This window comes from Gobio gobio (genome assembly GCF_949357685.1).
Source record: "Gobio gobio genome assembly, chromosome: 9".
Taxonomy (NCBI): Eukaryota; Metazoa; Chordata; class Actinopteri; order Cypriniformes; family Gobionidae; genus Gobio; species Gobio gobio.
Genome location: NC_137115.1, coordinates 33,092,782 through 33,118,750, shown reverse-complemented (window position 1 = coordinate 33,118,750; position 25,969 = coordinate 33,092,782). Strand labels below are relative to the sequence as shown.

The 25,969-nt window shown below is 38.9% G+C and overlaps 3 protein-coding genes across 3 annotated transcripts in view; 1 reads left to right on the top strand and 2 right to left on the bottom strand.

Annotated features, from left to right (window-relative positions):
- otogl (otogelin-like) overlaps positions 1–7,208 on the bottom strand; it is a gene marked incomplete at both ends in the record, with an annotated part of 49,052 nt that extends 41,844 nt beyond the window's left edge. The window contains 10 exons of the mRNA XM_079826142.1: positions 182–288; positions 490–614; positions 827–1,032; positions 1,632–1,753; positions 1,864–2,018; positions 4,702–4,794; positions 5,552–5,630; positions 5,904–5,949; positions 6,904–6,919; positions 7,190–7,208. Coding sequence (XP_079682268.1) covers positions 182–288; positions 490–614; positions 827–1,032; positions 1,632–1,753; positions 1,864–2,018; positions 4,702–4,794; positions 5,552–5,630; positions 5,904–5,949; positions 6,904–6,919; positions 7,190–7,208 — 968 coding nt within the window. The remainder of the gene's footprint in view (positions 1–181; positions 289–489; positions 615–826; positions 1,033–1,631; positions 1,754–1,863; positions 2,019–4,701; positions 4,795–5,551; positions 5,631–5,903; positions 5,950–6,903; positions 6,920–7,189) is intronic.
- Positions 7,209–8,425: 1,217 nt separating this feature from the next.
- Positions 8,426–9,983, top strand: gcsha (glycine cleavage system protein H (aminomethyl carrier), a). The gene is made up of 5 exons (XM_079824891.1): positions 8,426–8,598; positions 8,817–8,896; positions 8,991–9,054; positions 9,165–9,296; positions 9,422–9,983. The coding sequence occupies exons 1-5, from the start codon at positions 8,448–8,450 to the stop codon at positions 9,517–9,519; spliced, it is 525 nt and encodes a 174-aa protein (XP_079681017.1). The 5' UTR covers positions 8,426–8,447; the 3' UTR covers positions 9,520–9,983.
- Positions 9,984–11,891: 1,908 nt separating this feature from the next.
- Positions 11,892–24,930, bottom strand: LOC307132007 (deoxyribodipyrimidine photo-lyase; the record flags this gene model as incomplete). The annotated part of the gene is made up of 8 exons (XM_079826141.1): positions 24,664–24,930; positions 23,580–24,387; positions 23,034–23,206; positions 22,397–22,481; positions 22,075–22,307; positions 16,450–16,644; positions 13,497–13,722; positions 11,892–12,421 (listed from the first exon to the last, which is right to left on the bottom strand). The coding sequence occupies exons 1-8, from the start codon at positions 24,886–24,888 to the stop codon at positions 11,892–11,894; spliced, it is 2,475 nt and encodes an 824-aa protein (XP_079682267.1). The 5' UTR covers positions 24,889–24,930.
- Between the last annotated feature and the right edge of the window lie 1,039 nt (positions 24,931–25,969).

Here is a 25,969-nt window from a genome sequence, read left to right as displayed (position 1 = left end):
GCTGGTTAGACTAGTCAATTTAAATGATTTTAGAGTGGTTTTAAGACCAGCTAGTCAACCAGCTAACACCAGAATAGCTTAATCCAGCTAAAATCAGCAATCCATCTTTAGCTTGTTTTTTCCCCCAGCAGGGTTCAACTTCAGTTACACCATTTAGACAAAAGCACCACACTTGACTTACACACACATGTCCGAAACACAACTGGCGACAAATGGATTTGGGTCAATGTTCTCATGGCAGGAGATGAAAGGAAAGAAAAGCAATGCACTGCACTTCTCAATGGCATCCTGCTCAGATAACACACAAACAAGCAATGTTACTAAAACAGGATTTAAGGTGGATAACCAAAATTACTCAGCATGCAATTTTCACAATTTATTGAATGCACTCTCACACTAAAGCATGTATGACTTCTTTTAAAAACTCTTGTACATGCTTAGACCCATTTAACTCAGATCAAACCCAGAATGCAGTGAATACAAGCGTACATCCATATCGGACTCAGATGAGCATGGTCCGGGGAAATCATCATCAACCTCAGGACAGGGTCTCTCCTGGGGCAAATCTACTGCCCAGCTGTTCCCAAATTCAGCAATGTCGTCAGAAACTACACCTGACGATATAAGATGCAAAGCAATACATTTTAGCATTGTTTCTTGAAAATTAAACCGTCCCTAAAATGTTACAACTCATCTCTAAATAGAAAACACACTGGGCCAGGCCAGGTGTGTTCAGAGTGAGTATGCAGCTCTGCTCAGCTTTGATATAATTGTCCTGAATTTGCTGCTGACTGAGATGATAAGTGTCCAGGTCTGTTTGTCTCACCGCGGCTGCTGCTGAGATCATCCGATCCGTCATCATTATAGTTTCCACACAGACCACAAGGCCTTCCTTTGTGTGCTTCGGTCATTTTGAGGTAGACTCCAGAGCTCCCGTCCCACGCCAGAGAGAAGCCAAACGTGCTCTTCACCAGGATGTAGTCAGCCAACCGCTCAATGAAAACATTACGCACTGTTTGCGGCAGACTCAGCCTGAATACACGCACAAGAATTTCGATCATTTTTGATATTGAAATGTGTTACCATAGGAATTTTTCTGCCATTTTATCATCATCATGCTATCAGGACCTCTATTTAAAACCATGAGTGGCCAAGATTTCTAATGTTTTCTGACAAAACATACACATCAAACAGAATTATTTATCCCTCCGTCAGTACATTTATTCATTAATTCATCAAAGATTCAAGTTTGAGGTAAGCAAGATTTTGTAATGGCTGTTTTCTATCACAGATTATATTTTAAAATGTAATTTATTCCTGTGATGCAAAGCTGAATTTTCAGCATCATCACTCCAGTCTTCCGAGTCACATGATGCTTCAGAAATCTAATATGCTGATTTGCTGCACTGGAAACATTTCTCATTATCAATGTTGTGAAAAGTTGTGCTGCTTAATATTTTTGTGGAAACTGTAATACATTTTTAGGATTCTTTGATGAAAATAGAGGATCAGAACTGCATTTATTTAGAATAGAAATCTTTTAATGTCTTTACTGTCACTTTTGAACCATTTAATGCATTCTTTCTAACTAAAAGAATGGATTTTGAACAGTAAAGTATATCCAAACTCACCTATGTCCATCCTTGAGCACCTGATAACCACTAATATAGATTTCCTCTTCATTTGGGAAGAACAGACTCAGACCGCGTGGACATGAATACACCGAACCTCTACATGAACGACTGTTATGAACCTGCCAAAGAGAAATAAACTAGCAATGCAGGTATCAAAAGAAAAAAACGTACATAGCAAATAGACCTGTGTGTGTTCTAGTGCAGAAATTCTGGTGTAGCTGTAACTTACCCACACCGTATACTGGGGCTCTGTGGAATGGCAGTCTTTGGCCAGGATATATGAACAGGTTCCAGGGAAGTAGTAATACATTCCATCAAAGGTCTCAAAATGATGCTGACCCCATGAACGGCAAATCCCATCCCTATCCTGACCATGGTTGGGAACTGATCGAAAAAAATACAAAAATCGTTCCTATTTAAAAACGTACTGTGGTGGGACCATGAGACAGTGATAGTATCAGATGGTGATAATACCTTAGAATTATGGGACTAACAAAATATGTCCACTACAGTTCAAAGGTTTGGGGTCGGTAAGCCTTTTAATTTTTTTAAGTCTCTTTTGATAAAAAATACAGTGCAAACAGTAATACTGTGAAATATTATAACAATTTAAAATATCTGTTATCTATTTGATTATATTTTCAAATGTAATTTATTCCTGTGGTGTCTAAACTGATTTTTCAGCATCATTACTCCAGTCTTCAGTGTCACATGATCCTTCAGAAATCATTCTAACATGCTGATTTGCTGCTAAATAAACATTTCTTATTATTATCAATGTTGGAAATGCTGATTAATATCTTTGTGGAAACCGTAATATATTTTTTCAGGATTCTTTGATGAATAGAAAGTTCAAAAGAACAGCATTTATTTGAAATAGATATCTCGTTACATGATAATTGTCTGTCATTTTTAGGGCTGTGCGATATTGAAGAAAAATACGATATGCAATACCTTGTTAAATAATGCGATATTCGATATGCGATACGGTATTGCTTTAAGTGTGTAAAATCTATTTAAATGATATTTCAAAATGTCATTTATGTGTTTCACATTCTTTCTGGGAAAAGAAAGCATCTCTACAACCTCTGAAAGTGACCAGCAGTGTTTTAGCAAAAATTAATAACACAAATCTGACAATAAAATTTTAACATCAATGTAAATAAACAAAAAATGTAATGCCAATATTTGAATACCAAAGACTCTTTGCTTGACTTGGTAATATATAGTTATATCAACCTAAAACTTAACATCAAGAACATCCAGGAAACAAAGACACCTGGATTAGGGGTGGACGATTATTTTTGTTATTTTAATTTATCTTTGTTATTAAAAATAAGAACTAAAAAATGGTAGTCTTCACATGAATTAAATATACACTTATACATAATAAAGCTACAAAGGTTATTCAGCCAAGAGCACTGAGTGATTTTCTCTTTTTCTTTTGTTGTTTGACAGACAGCGGCAGGTTTACTGTATTAGCAGGTTTACTGTATTAGCACGCTTTCACTTTAAGACCTAATGCAAGGATCCTATTGACATGCATTTGGTTTCTTTCCCCAACTGATATCGTTCACTTAAAGCATAACCGACTGTGTTTACATGAATAGGCTACTCGTCTATATGCGTCGACCTAAAACGTACACTTTTCACAATGTTGAAGTAGCCTATTAAAATTATTCAGATATTGTGTGCCGTTGCGATATATGCATATTGCGATATGTACATTTGCGATATTTCGACAATTTTGATTTATATTGTGCAGCCCTAGTCATTTTTGACCAATTTAAATACATCCTCCCTCAATAAAAGTACCCATTTCTTTTCTTTTCAATCATACTGACCCCAAACATTTGAATGGTAGAGTACATGGTATCAAAATAATATATGATACATGTGCCCCCAAAAAACATGGTATTAGTATCAAGGTAATTCTTCCGTATTACTTTTTTGTTAGTGATTATTAAACCATTTAATTCAATATTTGTGCCCCATGTAATCAATGCCCCTTTTGGGCATGTAATCAGTGTGGCTTATATAAATACAGTATATGTATTATGTAGTAACCTGTTATTGTGTTGGTCCCACCAGCTGCCTGGCTTTTTCAGTGCTTGGTTAATTAAACATACATACAGAAGCTCTTTGTGGCCAGCAATCTATTCCCAGCACATCTGTAATCTAATGCTACTAAATGAAGTAAGACATAGTCACATAGATTATCTGGAACCAATGAGCAATGCCGTTTGAATTCTAGTAATTAAATTCAGGGTTCCTTCATCCACATTTAATGGTCAGCACTGGGTGGCAGATGATAATATCAGACCGTACGTACCTCACTATAATTAAATTGAAGCAAGCTTCATTTTGAATTTAATATAACCTCTGTGTCTGTGTGTGTGTGTGCGTGAGTGTGTGTGTGTGTGTGTGTGTGTGTGTGTGTGTGTGTGTGTGTGTGTGTGTGTGTGTGTGTGTGTTTGTGGACTGATAATCCCTACGTTATGGGGACAAAATGTCCCCACAAAGATGTCAATATCCGAAATCCTCATCCTTGTGGTGAATTTTTTAGGTCCCCATGAGGTAAACATCTTATAAATCAGACTAAGTGATGTTTTTTGAAAATGTAAAAATGCAGAATGTCTCCTGTGATGGGTAGGTTTAGGGGCAGGGGCAGTGTAGGGGGATAGAATATACGGTATGTACGGTATAAAAACCATTACGCCTATGGAAAGTCCCCATAAAACATGAAAACCCAACGTGTGTGTGTGTGTGTGTGTGTGTGTGTGTGTTTGTGTTTTTCTATCCCAGTGAACCTCAACCTGAATGCTCACAGTCTTATGGGGCCTCGTGTCACAGTGGGGACCTGAAATGAGGTCCCCATCAGGAAACAAACTTAAAAATCATACAGAATGAGTTTTTTGAAAATGTAAAAATGCAGAGGGTTTTGTGTGATGGGTAGGTTTAGGGGTAGGGTTAGTGTAAGGAGATAGAATATACAGTTTGTACAGTATAAAAACCATTCAATCTACGGAGAGTCCCCACAAAGATAGTGAACCAGACTGCTTCTTACTGATTTGACAGCGTTCCCCGAGACCCTGGAATTGAGCACAATCACAGCGTCCTTCCTCCTGGCACCAGCCCCCATTAAGACACCCACAATATTCTACAACACACACAAACACAAAAGGCAAATTTCACTAAGTATTACTAATAAAGCAAATGCAAACGTAAAAATATGGGCCAAGCACAAAAGCTACACATCCCCAATGTTATTGTTCGGACAGATTTTCCTTTGCCTGGGAGTCTAAAGGCCAAATCACACTGCACCGACAGAAGGCGAACACTTCGCCTGGTTTTGATCGGATCAGTGCTTCACCCCTGTCGGCATCTGTTGGTGTTGGTCAGTGCTTGTTTTCGCCCACTGAACATGTTGAATCGGCATTTGTCGGGTTGTGGAACATCTGAGAAGTGATGTACTGTAATCTGGTGATTGTCAGCACTGGTCACGTCTGTCGGTTCAGTGTGAATCCGCCTTAAAGGGATAGTTCACCCAAAAATGAAAACTGCCATCATTTACTCACCCTCATGTTGTTCCAAACCTGTATAAATGTCTTTGTTCTGCAGAACAAAGACATTTATACAGGTTTGGAACAACTTGAGGGTGAGTAAATGATGACAGAATCTTTCATTTTCCCTTTAATGGAAATCATAGAACCATAGTTGGTTTTAAATAGTTGAATGACCAACTTTGAGTTCTTCTACTCAAACCAGAGCCGGTTTATTGACCACTAGATAATATCAATCTTTATCAAAGTGGGCTCTAGATGATCTTTTGTATGAAAGGATAACTTAACAATTGATATTTCTAGCATCCAAAATAAAGTGAGACTGTATACTGTACATTTTTGCGTGTGCAATACCTGTTGATGCATCTCTCGATGTATAATTATGAAGAACTCTTCGAGGTAGAGCTGAATCAGACAGCACTGCGCTAAGGGTCTGCAGAGAAAAAAAATATTAGTATTGAGAATTTACCAAGTCTTTGGGTCTAACGAATTATAGTGGCAAAAGTACCATGTCTAGCCACTAAGCCACATGGTTTTGCCACTGCGGACATTTGGGAATGGAGCTTTCAGAGTCTGTAGCATTTGTGTAAACTCCACAAAGACAGCTTTGTCAGCACTGAGAGTGTATCTCAGTATTTGTGAGTGAGTGAGTGTGTGTGTGGTTACTCTACTCTGTCCCTTGTCACTTTCTCTTAGGTATACTCACCTCTTCACGGAAGAGATCCCGTTTCTGCCGCAGTGCATTAACCCTCCTTTTTAAAGTAGCACAAAGAGAGCAGTATTAGAAGTGCGGTGACTGTGAGACTAAAGGTTCAGAAACACTTAAGATGCCATACAGACACAGTCACGCTGATGGACAAAATGATTCTCAAGGAACTGGTTTAATGGTTACACAGCAAAACATTAGACCAAACACTTAACATCTTATCAGTGATTACATATATAACTTGACACTGTCTCTCTACTCAAAAGCGCCTTGTAATAATGGAAGTTTGATAGAGTTCACCAGTTTTTAAAGGTATAATCTAAGTGCAATCTATTAACATTTGTCATGAAGTCATGAAAGTCAGGAAAGCGACAAAACAAGAGGTTTAATATCTATAGAAACACATACCTGGGTAGTTTCTTTTCTGAGTTTGATTCCTGGCAAATAAATCCTGTCAAAAGTAAAATTATATCAACTTTTACTAACCAAGTTTGCTCTGTAAACATTGCATAAGATTTAAAAAAAAAAACAGACTGTTTTTAAATAAACCATTGTAGGCTATAACTACGCAGGAGAGCTGCTCCATCTATAGTCTAATATAGTCTTATAGGATACTCAAAACTGTAAGATTTTGTAAATTGTAAGTAAACAACAAGTTTTTCGAGGCTTATGATAGATTTACATAATTCAGAGTTTACATAAATGGCATTAAAAATAGCAACCTTGCCCCTAAAATTATTTACCATGGTAAATTCTTTTTCTGCTAAATCACCATAGTTACCACATTTATAAATTATTCTAGGATCTCCTTCAGAAAGTGTCTGAAGGTTTCAGCATCTTTGTTATTTTGTTGAATTTATTATGGCAAAAACATAATTACCACAATTTTACTGTAGTAGGGATAAATAAATAGCTATGGTATTTCAGGTATTTTAGAAAGGTCACCTATTAATTTGGGGAGGGGAAATGAAGCAGGGTTCAAAATTAAAATGATACTTACCTTGAAGCACAAATAGCTTGAAAATGAAAAGTGTACAGAGCGAAAACAGTTTAATGTCCCGCTGTTCGTTCATCTCAGAGCGACGGACGTCCTTCAACGATCATGAAATGACGAGTTTCATTTCAGGAGGATCGATTGAAATTCTCCGTTGGAAAAAAGATTCTTATAGGATGAATCAAGTTCAAATCTCTGAAGCACGATTAAAAAACTATTGTGATTTGTCCCAGAGTAGTGAAGGGTAAACGTCCATCTTCTGTTCAGTCAGAGGAGGAGGATGATAATGTACCTGCGCGCACCTGCGGCATCAGGAGGACGGAGCGCACCTGCGCGCACGAGCACTCATACCTGATGGAATGGCATATAGATCAGGTGATATTCCAGTTGCACTATATAATGATCATACGTTTACTTACTTTAATGGTTTAAACAGTTCCTGCCCAGTCAATAGCTATATATTTATTCATTAGAATAGCAATTAGCTTTTTCATATTTGTATCCTTATTAGCGTTGCTGAGGATATTGTCTTGCAGAAATGAATTGTAATATAGTTACAAATCGTCGGTGTACCCGTCAGTTACAGCTCCTAAAATGAGCTCGAGCGCGCCTGTTGCGTTTCTGTTCGCGTACGTCAATTTACTGTCCTAACCTCCAATATAATTTTTGTTATTCAAATTTGGATACGAATTAGTAAATTATTATCAAGGGGTCGACATTTAAGATCATTTATGCGAGTATAATTTTCGGGGAAAATCTGTTTTGTCTCCCGAGACCAAATGTTTTTGACTCATTAGGGGTTTATAAACAAAAAAATATTTTGGATATACTTACGATATGAAAATATCTAACAAATGAATGTAGCTACCTTAATGACAGCATTGTTTTGTCGAACACGGATACCAACGAAAAACTCTCACTGTTGCTGTGGTTATTTCTGCATGTCTTTTTCTATGTGCTGGATGGACACATAGGGCTACATACAACTTAAACTGATTTGAGTTTGAAGCACACAACACGCTAAAATGGCACTGCTAAACTAAAGCCTTTTAAAAAAAATTAAACGCATATTGAACACAAATAGGCCTCCTTTGATAGTTTGTACTAAATAAGTTTATTTTTTTGTATTCACCTTCTCCTTGTGAACTGATTGAATCCATAATTCCTGATCAATTATATTTCCTCTATTCAAAATATCCCTCTATAAAAATATGTATTTTTAAATAATAAATGTATTTTATTATTATTATTATGTAGGCAATTTAAAAGTGCAACACCACATAACTAGTTACATGAATTTCACAACAGCAAGTGTGATTAAAATATCACTTACAACCTCTAGTGTTGATTTCTACAATGTTAATGATGTCCATATTAACTGTCAAGTATCCGGTTATATATCTAGATAGACAAATGATACACTAGACTAGGCATTTCCCGAACACGCACCTCCTCAGAGCACCGCTTTGGCGCGCTTGGTCCATTCGAATAATGACATCATCAAGCCGCGCAGGCCGCCGGCGTCCATTGTTATTTGCGTACGGGGAATAATGGCGATGTGCACAATATTACGATGTGCTTCTGTTAGTTTGACCTCTTCTCTGCCTCGACTCTCAAACAGAATCGCCCTGATTCCATATAGACTACTGGCGAGGACATGCTATAAAAGGTTCATGAACACAACCACCCCATTTTGCGCAGGTATCCACACTTATGAAAGTTTACAGGCACCACGCGTGAAAGTTTGTGATCACATTGATATTGACAAGTGATTTGACGTGCCTCTAAATGGCAGATACGCTATAGTCTGTCTACAGTGTGCTCTGATCTTGCAGTCATTTCAAATGCTTGCAAGCATTGTTTACACTGTTAGCTGATTCGCCTGAGACCCAAACTAATCTGTTTTCTCTGTCATGCAGCACTCAAGTTCACAGACAAACACGAGTGGGTTCGCGTGGACAGTGGTGTGGCAACAGTGGGCATCAGCAAATTTGCTCAGGTTAAGCTAGTTATTAATGCTTTTTTTTTTTTTTTTTTTTATAAAAGCACTATATAGGACATATTTTCATGCTTTTATAATTCGCTTTTCCCAGGAGGCACTGGGGGACGTGGTCTACTGTGGGCTCCCTGAAGTTGGCACAACGTTATCACAGTCAGGTAAAACTATATTTATATAAACATAAGAAAAAGCACATTCTCAGTATGAGTTAATTGTTCTGGTTAATTCAACAGATTTGTTTCTGTATGTTCTGATATCTTTATTGTAGATGAATTTGGTACTCTAGAGAGTGTTAAAGCAGCGAGTGAGTTGTACTCTCCTCTAACTGGGGAGGTGACGGATGTCAATGATGCCCTGGCGGATAACCCTGGACTGGTCAACAAGTCTTGCTATAAAGATGGTGAGACATTCCTCGAAACTCATTTTTATGCAAACCAGCCTGAAATCTTTTAACTTCTTATGACAAGGTTTAAGGAGTAGCTCACTCACTCAATTGTCATCATTAAGTGTGTATTTTGTTCACAGGCTGGCTGATGAAGATGACTGTATCTGTTCCTGAGGAATTAAATGGATTGATGGACGAAGCTGCTTATGAGAGATACATCAAATCTATAGAGGATTAGAGCGTTCTGCTAGCACGTTGCATATGGGGGAGAATTGAAAAAGAATCAATTAAGGAATGTCTTCTTCAAATGCATTTTGTTTGTAGTTGATTTAGTTTAGATATTCTTCTTAAATATATTTTCCCTTCAACCCACACCCAGCTAATGGAGGGGACCACATGGTCACAACATCACGCACTTTGCTTGGAAAGCAACAAACAGACCTGGTTTGATTGAGCCATTTTCTAGCCACAGAGATTTGAAGATCAAACATGCACAGCCTGTGTAACAGTTTCATCTCTTTTGTAGATGTCACGCTGTTCCTGTGAAAGCTTGCCATTGCTTGGAATAAGCTATAAATAAAATGTGGAAGTATGAATAACACTAAGAATCCAATTTGAGGACAGTTATGAAATCTGTTGGTTTTGAGGACTCATAATTAGGTGAAAGTGATTAACATCATTAAACAACTATTTAAAACTCTTACCCGATTTGAAGTTTTATTGCATTATAAGTGTCGCTTTTGGAGTCAAATGTGCTTCTCAGTCTCAGATAACTAATGTATGATATATATAGAACCCAATATCTGCAAATTAATTGTATTATTGTTTTAACCAATATCTTTAAAGAAAAGGTCATGATAAATATCGAACAGTTTTCAACACCATGTTTGTGCTAACAAGCTAAGAAATTAGCTTTTATAGTGACCCAACATGAAAACAAAATTGACCATATTTACTTCCTAATATAGTTGCTTGCAAGTCTAAATAATATCAAATGTTATTCTGATTTCTAGATATCAGGTCCCTCCTTTTATGTATTTTTTGCAACCACCAGGTTAAAACTTAAATCTGATAGCTTTGGAAAGTATTATACTATAAACTCATGAGCAATAAAGACAGCACATCTAATTTCAAAATAGATTCTAAATGGATCGTTTGTTACATTTTTAATAAAAATTAAAGGCACTAGGGCTGCCACTAATGACTATTTTTATATCGATTAATCTATCGACTAATTTATCGCAATAATTTTCAACAATTTTACTTAAAAACATTTAATTTAACTTGCAACCTTGGCATTCAGTAGTGTACTATAAAAAAGTATAAATGTAAACAAGCCCTTGAAAAAATGTAAAACTAAAAATTTAAAAAGGTACAAATTTGTAAACCAACATCATAAAAAAAAGAGAATATCAGCAAATACTTTTTATATAGAATAGTGTTGTCATGATACCAAAATTATGACTTCGATACGATACCAGACTAAAATACCTCAATACCGATACTGAATCGATACCATGTCAAAAAACGGTAAAAAGAAATTTAATAATATGACAGAACTTCATATAAACTCTATAAAAGTTTATATGACCCTATAAACTCACTTGGCTGGCATGTTCCTGCCCTGCCCTGCTTCACACAGAATATCCGGCCCTTTAAGAGCTGCACGGACCAAATTCATTTTAACACCCGATTTCTCATTCAACTCTGTATACGTTCACTAAAGACATATCCGACTGCGTTTACCCGAATACTCACCAGGACGTGCATTTTGACATAATTTTTTACCATTCAAAGCCAAAAATCAGCGAAACTGTCGTCATGATCTGTCTGGGTGAAACTGCTGCAGCGCTTCAGGTCCGCGCCGCACTTTTCTGTTGCTTTCTCTTTCCTGAGCTGCGTGTATATATTTGACTGTTCTGCTTCCATTGTTTAGTGAACGGTGGAAGCAGAGCTCACACACACGTCGACGCAAATTAAGAAATGCTGCTCTTATTAGAGTGCGGTCATTTTTAAAGTACCAGTACTAATACAATTTCATATCGTACCCAACTTACCCAGTCGACTAAAAATATTGACGTTGACTAATTAACAGCGTCGACGCAGTCGATTGTATCGACCAATCGCGACAGGCCTAAAAGGCACTAAGCTAGAATACGCTAAACAACTTAAAATCGGAACCGATTTGGTTATTAATCAGCTACAGAGTAAAAACAGGCTTGACTGAGAATCACACTACCAGACTTTCCTGCTGAACACAACAAATTCACACAGAAATAGGAGCTTCTCAAAATATGTTTATCCTCTAACTGGATGGAATCATAGTCTGAAGCTAAAAAATCAGTGAATCTGTCCCCATCATGCACTGCATTAATTTGTATGAAAATCTGCAGACTGGCCGACTTTCGGCAACTGGAATCCACTGATCCTGACAGCAAATCATGGGAAAAAATCTATGCAGAAGTCATTGGTCATTGGTAAAGAATGGGGGAGGGACACAGCTACGGCCACTAGGCATGCGCACATAAATATTGCGTCATTTAATTACAGTATTTACATTATTGTAAAGGTAGGTTTAGGGTTGGGGTCCAGCCTTAATATGTCATTCTGTTATCTGTGGGGAATAACGACACCCCCAGGCACTTTGCTGTAAGGGTCTCTGGTTGGGGTACGCCTGGCCCGGCCACGTGAAGCTGTGGGCTGAGGTAGGCCCTCCAGAAGACGACAGTCCCTCTCTAACCTCTCTCTACGCTGTGCATTCTCACACATCACGCTGGCTGTGAAGTCTCGCTCGTTTAGGAAGGCAACAGTTTCGTCCCGTTTGCGACTGACGTAGCCCTTTAGCACAGCGCTGTATGGGTTGTCTTGCCTGTCTGGATCCTCCGAATGGTGTTTAAACTCCATGCGGGTGATGACTGGGAGGAGGAATCCAGTTCCATCACGCCTCACAACTTCCTCCGTACTGCCCAGAGCTTCCTGCACCAGCCTGGCAGGCAGAGGCACCAGGTCACAGCCTGATCGCTGGTCTACAAACTCTCTAAAACGCCTCCGCACTGACGCAACATCCTGTAGAGACTGCGCACGTCGCTCCTCAAGGTCAATAACAACCCGCTCTGGGTAGTTATCCCCAATAACCACACCTGTGAACAGAAAGCAAACCCATTTTACCTTCGTAATGTGACATATATTATATTTTCACAAATTCAATATAGTTATTTTCCCTGGAAATAAGGTTGTGATGCCAACATTTTAAATGAGTTTAGATGACATTAAAATGTCACAATCCAAGTTTCTCCCAAATGTGCACATTCACTTAAGGCAATTTAATACTCAAAACTGAAAAATCCAGCATAAGGTATGCTTTGCATGCTGGATCCAGCATGGGATGCTGGTTGCTGGTTTGCTGGTCACCAGCATTGGAAGCGGGAGTGCTGGTCCACCAGCTAGACCAACACTATATCTGTTCTAACCAGCATAAACCAACCTGGACCAACATGGAATTCAAGTTGGTTTATGCTGGATTTTTTTAGCATGGGTGTTTCCCAAGCGGCAACCTCCCGCAGTTTCTCTTGAAGCCAATACTGAAGTGACATATACTGCAATTCATCGACTGGCCGATAGGGACAGGCTCCAGAAGGGAGCAGAATCTCATTGAGCCCCATGTTAAAATGGCTAACTTTACAGAAGATTAAAACATCCCTGGTACAAATTGTGGTTTTGGTTTATACGGCTAATTTTGCCCTTCATGACAACTGTGAGGGGGGTGAATGTTTTTATAACTCATTCGTTTACATTATATAAAGCATTACATTTCTGCATAATTAAGGGCGTGGCCACTTCGAGTGACAGGTGGATAGCCATTTATCTGCTGTCTGTTCATCGCGTCACTTCAGTATGGGGGTAGATTTGTTGCGTTATTCCAAACAAATAGATTGTTATCCACAAATAAATGTAAAGAGATTCACAAAAATTAAATAAATTAACAAATAAATAGAATGAGATCCACATATATATGCCGGAGTTTCACAAAAATGAATTAGATTCACAAATAAATACAATGTGCATTTTAAAAACTTGTGCATTTTAAATGATTTGACCATTATAAATATGAAGATCTAAATAAAACATTATCTAATGACCATTTGTATGTGATATTAACAGTATAATCATATTTAATCTGTCTGAGATAACCATGAGCAGACTAGTATAACATACCTGCCCTAAGCAGCATTGACGCTGGACACTTCCAGGGCTTATGGATGAGGTCATCAGGAAGTGCCTTCAGTTCAGGACACCACTGCCGCACATAGGTGCCATAGGGGTCACAGGTCAGTGCTGCATCAACAGGGTGCATGACGAAGTTCCAATGATCCAGTCCACACATTCCTCCATTCTGCCACATCATGGCATCTATGGCAACATCAGCATCTACCAGCGTGTCCTATAAAATGGAGAAAATGCTTTGTTGAATGGTCCATTACAGGTAATTTCTCCCAGCTTGACATATTTTCTATCAATAAACTAGAAACTCATAGCCTAGAAATCTAGACGCACCCTAGCGGCAGGAAATCTATTTGAAGCCAGGGTAGTGTAGCAACTCTCCATTGCCGTGCGAGCTGGAAAAACCAAACTCTAGTCAGGCCAATCACGTCGTGTATAGAGTCGGTGGGCGGGCTTAACATAATAACGGCAGAGTTGACGCGGTTCCGCGTGCTACTTGTTAACAAAGAAGGCCGCAACTCTGGAAGACTTGGAGTTAAGCTTTTCTTTGAGAAAAGAACAAAGAACGGCACTGAAGTCATTCGTAAGAAAGGAAGATGTGTTCGGAGTTTTGGCGACCGGATACGGGCGAATGTTTAATCTATCAACTAGCTCCGCTTCACCCTCTTCATTGCTCAGGTTGGTTGTAGCGCTATACTATTGCATGCAGAGGGAATTTGAAAGACAACCGTTTATCCCGGCCCTCGGATTGAGCCCTGCCAATGGTGAGTTCCGAGTTCAGGTTAAGAAACTCAATGAGTTAATGCTAAACTCGCTGGCACAATGCTACTGTGTTGCAGGTGGTTGCCAGGGTGTTGCTATCTGGTTTCTAGGGTACTTCGGCTGGTTGCTAGCATGTTGGTGCAGTTGTGTAAAGTATTGGAGTAAATGTAATTAGTTACTGTACTTGGGTATCTTTGTATCTTTTTGGCTACATTGTAGTTTTACTGAGTATCAAAGATATTAGCAACTTTTACTCTACTTGACTACATTTTTGAATAAGTGTATGTACTTTTTACTTCAATGCATTTGTGATGAGTAAGTCAATTACTTGTTACATTTTGCATGGCACTAATGATAGGGAGTTGACTCCAAAAGAGTCGATTCCTCAACTCTGAATAGCCCCAGAGTCAGGGTCAACTCCAGCACAGGAATCGACTCTTGGTGTGGACAATATTGCTGTGTCCGAAAACGCTCACTTATTTACTGATTCTCTAATTGCCTTTAAAGTGCATCGCAGTTGAGTGCTCTATATAAGCAAGGAGTGAATGAAATGAAGCGAGGAATTCGGACACTGACTTAATACACCGCGTCAGAGAGCTGTCGCAGAAACTTTGTCACACACATTTATCCTACATGTAGCTTACTTTAGAAATAGATAACAGTCACAGTGACTTTTGTTATTATACATAGGCTATCTCCAAGCTATCTTTAGTTTAATTGATGGTATATTAATGCAATAAATATAGATTTGGTTTTCCATGGTTATTTGTGTTCATATAAATTATTGGGGGAAATAAATTTTGTGTGCAATTTTCTTATTTCTGACCTTGTTTTGATATAAAGTAAATGGAGTCGGGGAGTCAATTCAATAGACTCCTACAGTGGGAGTCAGGAATCGGAGCCGACTCCAAAAAACCTGGGCTGAATCCGAAATCGCCCCCTATACCCTCAATAGGGCATTATTTGAGGGGGCAGCCATTTGTAGTGATGTCCGAAACCATAGTGGACATTATTGAGTGCACTCTTTCAATCCCACATTGCACCGCAATAACGAGTGTACAGCCGATGTACACACAATGGCTGTCCGGATTCACTCACTCGCTTTCATTCACTCCTTCAAGTGAACTGTATAAGTGGACTAACGTAGGGAATAGTGAATGAGAGTTTAGGGGGCGATTTCGGATTCAGCCCAGGAATCTAACACCCCTACAAGGCAACTTTCTCTGCAGTAGTTTAGTTCTGCTACAAAAGCAGAGATATCGTCATCCACAGGGCATTGTAGGTACTATATCTTGTGCATTTTTCCCTTACCCAAACTGGTCATCAAAGCTACTTCACGCGAATATGAATGCATTAGTAGGTAGTTGCTGAATCGCAGGTTTTATATATGAAATGAGGACATGACTGCAGTCAGTGAGGCTTAGAGTATTTCGTTTTACTTAACATTATTTTAATTATTCGTCATGTTGAAGAGACCTTTTTGAAGGATATTGGTTTACTTATGCCCTTTTTGTGCCCTCGAGTGTTTGTAGATGTTTAATAGACTGTTGTGTCGACCTTGATTTATTGCAACATCAAGGTTGGGGGGGGGGGGGTTGTAGAAAATAAACATGTGTTTGCTCTCCTCACAAATTACAGGTCATTAGCATAACAAAACATTAAGCACTACTAAATAAACTACTAAAAAGAAACATTATATAACACTTAATTTTAGCATTTGCTCTCCCTTTTGAGTGCCACGGGCAAAGCACGCTGAGAAATAGAAATCCCAGCCCAGTATCAGATAAACTTAAGTTCTTCTAAATTGAACAATGAGCAATCAAAACAATGAAACAGTTCAGTTTACTTAAAATATATCAGTTCTGTGGACTTGAAAAAGAAAGAAAGTGCTAAATACTCATAAAAGTTAATTTAACAACCAATTTTTTTAATTTAAGTTTGTCCTACTCAAAACAATTCATTATTTTGAGCGTTAGGGTTTTCAATGTACTTTTGCAGGGTTACTATCTGTACTCAAAAATGTTTTTCAGGTACTCTTTACAACACCTCTGGCTAGGTGGTGTGGGATGAGTTATGTGTAGAATATGAATACTTATAGTTAGGGGTAGTGCATTAGCTATATCATCACAAAGCTCTAAATCAAAGGAATTATGAAAATAAATTTGGTGTCTTGTGCATGTGTCACCTGAAACCAGCGGTATCCTTCTTGCCAGGGAAAATGCAAATAAGCAATGAGGAAGGAGGCCACTACATGTCTCATGTAGTTGTTCATCCAGCCTGTTTGCCACAGCTGTCTCATTGCTGCATCTACCAGTGGGTACCCTGTGAATCCACGCTGCCAGGCCTTCAGGTGGACACGGTCTGAACTCCAGCGCAAAACCTGCACACGGGTAAAATTGGTATCGCATAACCAAACGCACAGATTCTGATGATTGTCAATGCAAAAGTCACCACCAAGATTCTAGGATGTTGCCGGTGGTTGCTAGGGCAAGCTCTCAGAAAAAAAGGTACTAAAGCAGTCACTGGGGCGGTACCTAAAGAAAGGTACATACTGGTATCAAAAATGTACATATTAATACCTAAATGGTACGTATTATACTCTTTTAAAAGGGTACCATCCTCAGTGACAGCTTTTGTACCATTTTTTTGAGTGCATTAATGGAATCTGAATTATATCAATCCACAATCTGACTTGTAATTCAGCCTGGAATCATAATCACACCATGTTGATTCATTTGGCCAGAGGAGAACTGCCCATCCGATTGACCCTGGTTTCTGTCAACTGATTGAGTGTTCTTTGACACTGTCGCCTTCGGCTGGCTTAGTTGGTGACACTTAATATTTAGTAGTAATGTTATTCAGTTGACTGCACTGACAGTATTCGATGAAAACAAAACTTCAAATAAATTGAGCTGTATGATAACATCAATGTTTTCAGGGATGAGCAGTATTTCAGATACGTGTATTTAAAATACGTATTTGAAATACAAAATACTATTCTGTATGCAATTTGTATTTAAATACATTTAAGATGAGTATTTTTGTATTTTCAAAATACTCAAAATACTTTGAGCCAGTCAACCTCTTTCTCAGGGTGCTGTTTTCATGCATCAACTTCAGACAGGACACGGCCTCCCCCCAACCCCAACATTCATGCACAACTTTTCTGGAATAAGGATGTCATGGTCAATTCTACTTGTTGATTAAAGTAGCTTGTCAAATGTGTTTGAAGCATTAACGTTACTGCATGTTAGGGATGGGTGATATCATATGACAATACATATCGTAGATTTGTAGCGATGATATTAATTGTGAATCGATGGAACTTTTTCTAAATTGTTTACATAGATAGGCCTATCGGGGTAAGCAAATATATCTGTGCAGCTTTTAGTGGGCAGTAATAATTGGAATGGGAAAAGAAGCAAGGGCGAATGAGTTATTGGGTGTGATGTGATTTGTATTATTACAACTGCCGCGAAAGAAAATTCTAATTCACACTTGCACGTTAGCAGGCAGTTTTTTTGTGTGCGCGCTCCGTGACGGAGTGGAACACTGACAAATAGGCCTACACTTTTGACTTAAAGGCCTTTTTAACGCGGCAAGCGGTGGAATCGGCACAGAGTTGCTGCTTTCTCTTTAGCTTTGTGCAGTTGAAGCCACTGTTGCCAACACATTTTCAGGGGAAGTTGCTAAAGGCAGATTGAGTTGTTGCTAAAAGTTGCTAAATGACGTGGTGACGTCATTTGCGCTATGACGTCATCATGTAATCGCAAGGCAAAACTACGCAATTATGTAACGCGTAGATATTATTTGAAATGCTAATTTAGATTTGTTTTTTTTTAATAAATTAAAGCAATGTGTTAGTCAATATGTACGGAGCCCCGCACATGACGTGCAAGAAAAAAAAAAGTAAATTGTGCGCAAAATTTACTAATTTGTTCCCGCGATTTGCTAAACCGTCGACACGATTTACTCATTTGTTCCCTCGATTTATAAATCGTGTGCACGATTTAGCCTACTAGTTTTTTCCCTGCATGTCATATGCAGGGCTCCGTAAATATGCAACTTAAATGATCTTCCGGTTTTTACAGCCATTTCCACATTTCCACAGCGATCTTAAGGAATTATGAATGAAGCGCTCGGCCTATTGAGCTAGCTTGTACGTGTGTTGTTTGGATTAGAGTCACTTTCCAGAAGTTGCCAAATAAAAGTTGCCAAATAATTTTTTTAAATGGCTAAATTTGTTTATAAATCCATTTACATTGTGGGGACAGACACACACACACATAATGGTTCGTTTCGGCTCAGACATTCACGCGGAATCACACGGCGTAGACATACACGCGGAGATGATGGTTAATTTCGGCGTACACATACACGCGGATTCACACGGCGTTGACATACACGCGGATAGCCCAAAATGCGTACAGATAACACGCCATTTGGCTTTAGAAAGTGGCATGTATGTTTACGCAAAGTCATGATGTCATGTTGAACAATGGTTGAAGTCTTGTTTATACTTTCGCAATTCGCATGGCTCGTCGGAACCTGCGCGCGCTCCTCAGTAAAGTAATGATTGACGTGCTCTCCGTTGTATAATTCTGTGAAATGACAGAGGGCAACTCTAAGTAATTGTTCTCCAAACCATCAAAAAGCAGCGATGAGAGGAAGTAGTTTTCCGAATAATTTTTTCAAACACTTGTGAGAAGTTTGTGAATAAATTGATCTCTTCACATATAAACTGATTAGGTTGTGGGTCATTTTGAGGACACGTGAACGTTTTTTAGTAGCCTACACTTCTTAAACCCTAACCAAATAATCAAGTTAAACCCAGTAAACTTGAAATTGTGACTTGTTGTGACATTAGAACAAAACATATTAATGAATAGGCCCAGATAGATTTCAGCCTAATAGGGAAACCTACACTGAATTGCCAATTTCACATGTATTTTGTGTATTTTCAAAATAATAATTGCTGTATTTGTATTTAAATACATTTTTTCACACAGTATTTTGTATTTGTATTTTAAATACATTTCCATGTATTTATGCCCATCTCTGACTGTTTTCTGCAGAGCTGCTGTATGGTTTAATTGAACTATTTTCTTAATTGATGAACTTTACACAGAAACTGAATCAACACTGAACTGACAAAATAATGACACTATTGCCTTAGAGCTGCTTATAAATTTGAATTTATTAAATTTAATATATATATATATATATATATATATATATATATATATATATATATATATATATATATATATATATATATATATATATATATTTTTTTTTTTTTTTTTTTTTTTTTTTTTTTTTTTTTAATTACTTTATTTTCTTGTTTATCACTGAAAAACTGCTTTGAAACAATCTGTATTGTATAAAGTGCTATATAAATAAAGGTGAACGTGATTTCACCAGGTACAACATGTTCCTGGATCAACATGTTTGTTGATCCTGGAACAATATTCCAATCAACCAATCAGATTTAAGAGACAAGCAGTGGCGGCTGGTCAATAGAGGGCGCTGGGGTGCCGCCCCCATTAAAATTCCAGAAATATACATGTATACAAAAATGATATAAAAGTGAAATAAAAATAAAATAGTTTACTCATATGATGTGCTGGCTGTTAGTAAGAGCCTCAGCATTTAATAAAAACTGGCTTTGATGGGTTAACTATTTTATATGTTCTTCAATATGTTTCATGCGGTTTCATGCGTGAGGGACGCCGGACAAATGGATGTCTATCTGAGTCTAAAAATATACGGGCAGCATGTGACCTGAAGCTGGTCTCTAATTGGTTCTTAAAGATCCTCCTCCGGACGCAGGTCGTTGCGTCCCTGGCGAATCAGAATTGGATGCGTGTTATTTTATCCAATCTGATTGGTTCTCGTCACCTGTCATTCAACTTTCCGTTCTTGGCCACTAAAGCGAAAGTGCGCGGGCGACACAGTCACTCCGACTCCGCCAAAACCTTATTAGGATAATCAGTTTCGTAGAGATGGCAGCAGTTAAACCAAATTCTTTCACAAGGCGTTCGTTGGAAGATCCCGAACCGGACCAACGCGATTTACAAATCCAGCAGCAGGCCAGTGACAGGACGCAGCTGCACTCGGAGCTTCACGTGCTTGATATGAGAAACGTAAGTTAGGTGGCTGGCTGGATTTCCAGAAAGAAAGGAGAGCTAAATGTATGTTCAAGTAACTTAGTCAACATGTTAGTCTGTTGTGGCTGTTTTCTTTTGTTTTTCATTTCCTCATTCAATTATATGTGGGAAATGAATGTGTAAAAAGATAAAAGTGAAGACACTGTTTTCTCTTTTAATGCTTGAATTTAGTCAACATGCATCTTGATACCAATTTTTGGACAGGAAAGTTGTTCCAGGATCAACAATATATGTTGATCCAGGAAAATGTCTTACTTGGCAAAATCACAGTGACCATAAATAAAGGTGACTTGACTTGGCATTAAAGGGGTGATGAACTGAGAAATCAACTTTCCCTTGAGCCTTTGATATATAAAAGTTAATCGTGATATAAGAATATCCTGTAAGTTTTCGAGCTGAGTTTCCTTGTTAGTCAAAGAAAAGCTTTTATAGACACCAGGCCCAGAAAACGAGAGATCTCAGAATATGTTGACCATTGGATGTAGAAGCATCGCCTCAAGCCCACCCACCGACTCATGGAGCTAAACGGGTCCCGCTACCCCAGCTCACGTGCGTAAGACATTGCGTTTGTTTGCTTCACTTCACCACGGAATCGATTGTAAACAAGATACAGGTCGAGACTGGATTTGCAGACATATTGAGATTAAAACACAATGCTGTGCCTTCTATATTGGATCAGACGGGAACGGTGCAACACACTTATGTGAGTAAAACATGTTTGTTTATGTGATAGTATTGCATTGTTACAGATCGTTTGATATCTATTGATTACATACCTTAGCACGCTGTCACAGGCTGGAGAATCCTCTACTTGAAGTGTTATTGCTTCATTCGTGATCATACTCAGACTTGTAACGTTATGGGCCAGGGCTCGGACTTGACTTTTTAAAATGTCTATGTGTTTTTCAGCCTGCCGATGGGCTATCTTAAAGAGTGAAATAACATTCCTTTCTTGCATGCGCGCATGTGTGTGTGTGTGTGTGTGTACGGTCCGCGGTTATATTCACTGATCGGGCGACAACATTCCAATCAATTGCGGGTGGATGAGAGATGAATCATTGTTTGTTTGATAAAGGCATTTTGCGAGCCCTGTGAGCGTTTCCCCAGATGCTTTCAAAACAATCCCCACATGTACTGAGAGAGCTGAATCTCATTAAATATGCAAATCTTATCCAATCCTAACCGTGGGCGTTTACTTCCAAGTCTTCAGTGCAGCATGGCCATCAAAACTGACCGTTTCTTCAGAGAGCCTCAAAACCAAGGCAAAAAATAGCCCATTACTTATTCATTATGATGTTTCTGAATGTAAAAACCACGCGAACGTCATAAGTTGACCTCAGACAACAGTATACATTTTTTTTAAAAAGCCAGTGCATGACACCTTTAATATGTGGTAAAGTGCTCTTGGTGTTTTCATGGGGTCTCCTTTGATTGTTGGTCTATGTTGTTGGGTTGTTTTTGTGCATTTAATTATCCACCAAGCAAATTTGATAATTTTGATATTAGCATTGTTCTCCTCAACAATTCACTTGATTTGACACCAATATCCCATCCTAATTGCAAAAATACTGGGTACACATAATCTTCCACTTTCCATACAAGCACAAGCAAAAAGTGGGAATAACAAATGGAAATCTTGCCTTATATGGTGGCCTGAGGGACTCCCAGGGCAAGTCTGGGAAAAGGCACAGCTGCCAGTATGCCAGGTCCCTCCAGGCCAGCTTGCGCTGGAATTTGGGAGATCTGCAGCGAGCTCCACGGGCATCCCATAATAGGTGGCGTGCACTCAGCTGTCCAAAGTGCAGATATGGAGATACAGAGCTGGTGTTGGGAGCATCGGCACGACTCGACTCCTTTTCATATCGGTACACACCTACAATAAAGTCAATTAATAAGTGCAAAATGATGGATGGTCTTGTAATACTATAACATTAAAACATGCACCCTGGAAATGTGTCTTACCATCCCGCAAGAAGGCCTCAAGATGGGCCTGAGCTCCTTCTTCACTGAAGTCCCATGATTTCCGAATGTTCACGGCCCAGTCAATCTGTTAGTACCACATCACAACAGCATTTAGTTTTCAGGGGCCTTTCACACAGGACACGTTTTTGCATTCTACTCTGCTACTTTTGCATTGTGTGTAAACGTGCTAGATGGTAGTCTTTGACAGTTGTGATCATGACTTGCATCATTTGTATGACAAGGTTTTCTCAAAAACGCAATGCTCAAGTTAAAATAAATTAAACTTTTTTAAAAAAGTGCCTTAAAACCTTGTGTTTTCTTCCGTTTAATGGTCGCGCCTTGTGTTTTTCAATGCAAAAACTTAAAGGGCCGTTACACAAAGAGAGATCTTTCTGATGCATAAATAACAATAAAACAAACTCAGCATAGTAAAAATTCACAGATAAGGATTAAGCCTGGTCCCAGACTAAAATGTATGTTTGAGCTGTTTAACCGAAAGCATCTTGTACTGGCATTTCTTAAAATATTTCAGTGCCATTGTTTTGTCTCAAGATGCACTAAGTACTAAGGCCTAATCCTGGCTTAATCTAAGCTCTGTCTGGGAAACCAGTGTGTGTTAGTGGTTTGAATATTTTACCTCTGTGCCATCTTTCCTGCGTGGCATGCGTGCAAGCTCCAGATCAACAAGCGGGCATCCCTGCGGCCATGTCGAGGGAGCAGGCAGGGCACTGGGGGCATCCAGTGGAGCTCCAAGTCCACTGCCAGGGTTCTGCTGGCAGCAGCTCATAAAGTGAGAGACAGAGCCGATACCTGCAAATAAATGCAGAAATTTTAGCATTTTAAAAGATGGTGGTGCTTACTCATGCAAAAGTTGCAGCCATCGTGATGTAGTAGGGCTGCGTCCGAAAGCTTAAAAATTCTGCCTTCGGAGAATGCTTTCAAAGGTAGGAATGCATCATGGTATGTCAGAATCCAATGTTAGTTTCACTTCCTGTCTAATGCATTTTGAGTGTTTAAGCCTTCAAATGATAAGTAATTTATGATTACTAAAATATGGGGGGAAAGGCATTAAAAAAAGAGCGATCTTGTTATCAGGAATCTTGTTATACAAAACAATTATCTTAATTTACTGTGATTAAACAACAGGGGAAAATATGGTGACCTGCTGCACTGCATTACCCACCTCGTAGCCCAACGCCCCGTGTGGTAACCGTGTTGGGGTCTTGAAGGCAGTAGGAATGGTAGATGTGGCAATTCACACCTTGTTTCTCCAGTGTTTCCCACACACTGTCATCTCTTTCCTTTAGCCACGGCTCATACAGGGCCGTTGCCACGACCGATGCTGCCCCCGTCTCAGCGATCAACCCCTGCAGCGCTGTCAAAGATGAGGGCTCTGCCTTCAGGGTCACCAAGTGGCTTCCAAGATGCTCTAGAGAGAGGTTCAGACTCACTATTGCCTGATGCAGCCAGTATTTAGACGCCCCACCGGTTGCCACGCTAACTCCAGGGCCCTCCTCCTCCACTGCATTCCATAAAAAGACTGGTATGACTGGTGCACCAAGCTCCAGGCAGCCAATCAGAGCAGGGTTATCCCACATGCGGAGGTCCCTTCTGAACCACAGCAGAACGGGTTGCGTTCCCGACGGGTTCTTCAACAGAAGTTGCTTACGCAGACGACGCCTTTGTGACCTTGTTGACTTTGTGACTTTGAGATCATCATTGTCTTTATTTATGTTTTTAATGGCACATGTGGTTTTATGTACTTCAGAATCCAGTGTCCATTTTGCAATAGGCTGGTTTTCTGGTTGTCCAGCTACATTGACTTTTGGCTGATCACCTCTTGAAGTTACTGTAGTCATGTCAGCATAGCTTTTGTAACTGGGAGGCACATGAGGCTGATGGCCTGAATCCTGCGGCCTGAAATCTGTTTTGATTTGTTTGGTTTCATAATGAGACAGTGTTAAGGCCAACTCCAATTCATCTGCTTCATCCTGAAAAAGCAACGTAGAAAAAAAAACAGCATTTCTTTGAAATAGAAAGCTTTTGTTACAATGTAAAAGTCTTTACTCTCACTTTTGATTAATTTAATAGGATGTATACATTCTTATAAAATTAATAATTTCTTCGAAAAATGACACTTCTTTCACTACCTAATGGCATGTCATCTACCCAGGTATATATCTATATTTTATTACGGTATTTTTTATTGTATATTATTAAATACATTTGACAGATAGATATATAGAAAGAAATCCACAGTAGTCTACCTTAGAGAAGTACTCCAGAAAGATTGCAGTCAGCTGACTGTGTAGATGTTCATGCCCCGATAAAAGGGGTTCGATCGTGTCCAGAAAGTGTGTTCGAGTGTCTGTGTCCCCCAGCAGAGACAAACACAGACAGAAAAACCCGTCCGGATCCTCACGACCCATCATCAGCTCTCTCAGGAGTTCACGGACCTGAGGCACGGACTTCATATCTTTGCCAACAGACATTCTCTTTGACCAAATCCGTCACTCTTCAAAGCAGTAAATATCCTACAAATTATAAAATAATAATCATATAAAATATATATGATGCGTCATAAAAAAAAAAAACACTGACACAGGCAGCCTACAATGTATCCGCGAGCCGCGTTACAAAACGAACTCAATGAATGATCAGTTGACAGGTTACAAAAGAAGCCGCTGCCCGGGTTTCATAACTGTAATCGGCTGTAAAAGAAATAATGTTTTACTGTTTATATCACATGCACATGTTTCATTATCGATACATCTGAAATGTATATAATCATGGGTTGATTACTTACATTAAATACATAAACTTAGGTATCTCTGTAGCATATGTAACAGCGTCTCCAGTGACCGTGGAGAGGCGGCGCTGAATGAGCTGTCTGACCAATCCCGGTCGAGCATCGTACAGAAGCTCCTCCCCTCAGTGAGGCACGTGTTAACCCAAACCCATAATCCATGAGAGCCAATCAATCAGGAGCATTTAGGCAGAGAAACAGATACTTGACAAACATTTCAAAGAACAACTTCTGTAATCGGATAAATACAGCATAGCCTATAGCAAATCTCTATTAAAACAAATGATTAACTCTGACTAGATTTTAAAATTATAATTATTATGAAAAGTATTAATAATAAGCAAAGGGACATATTGTTATGTAATAATAATAATATATATATACACACACAGTGGTGGTAAAATGATTAATATCTCAAAATATTGACTTTTGCCTCCAAAACATGATTTCATTTTATAATGTTCATGAAACACACAGATGGTTGCTCTGACCATCACATATCAGATGATGTAAGTCGTACTGCTTTTATCCACTTTTAATTTTAATATTTGGTGTGTCCACCTTTTGCAGCAATTACAGCAGCACATCTCTCTGGCATAGTGTCAATATATTTCCTCTGAGATCTTCAACACTAATGTTATCCCATGCCTTCTGCAACTGAAGCCAAAGGCTTTCCTTTGAATGTCCAATAGATCCGTCCAGTTTATTTCCCAACTCGCCCCAAATGTGCTCGATGGGGTTTCGGTCCAGATTGTGATTGGGTCAGT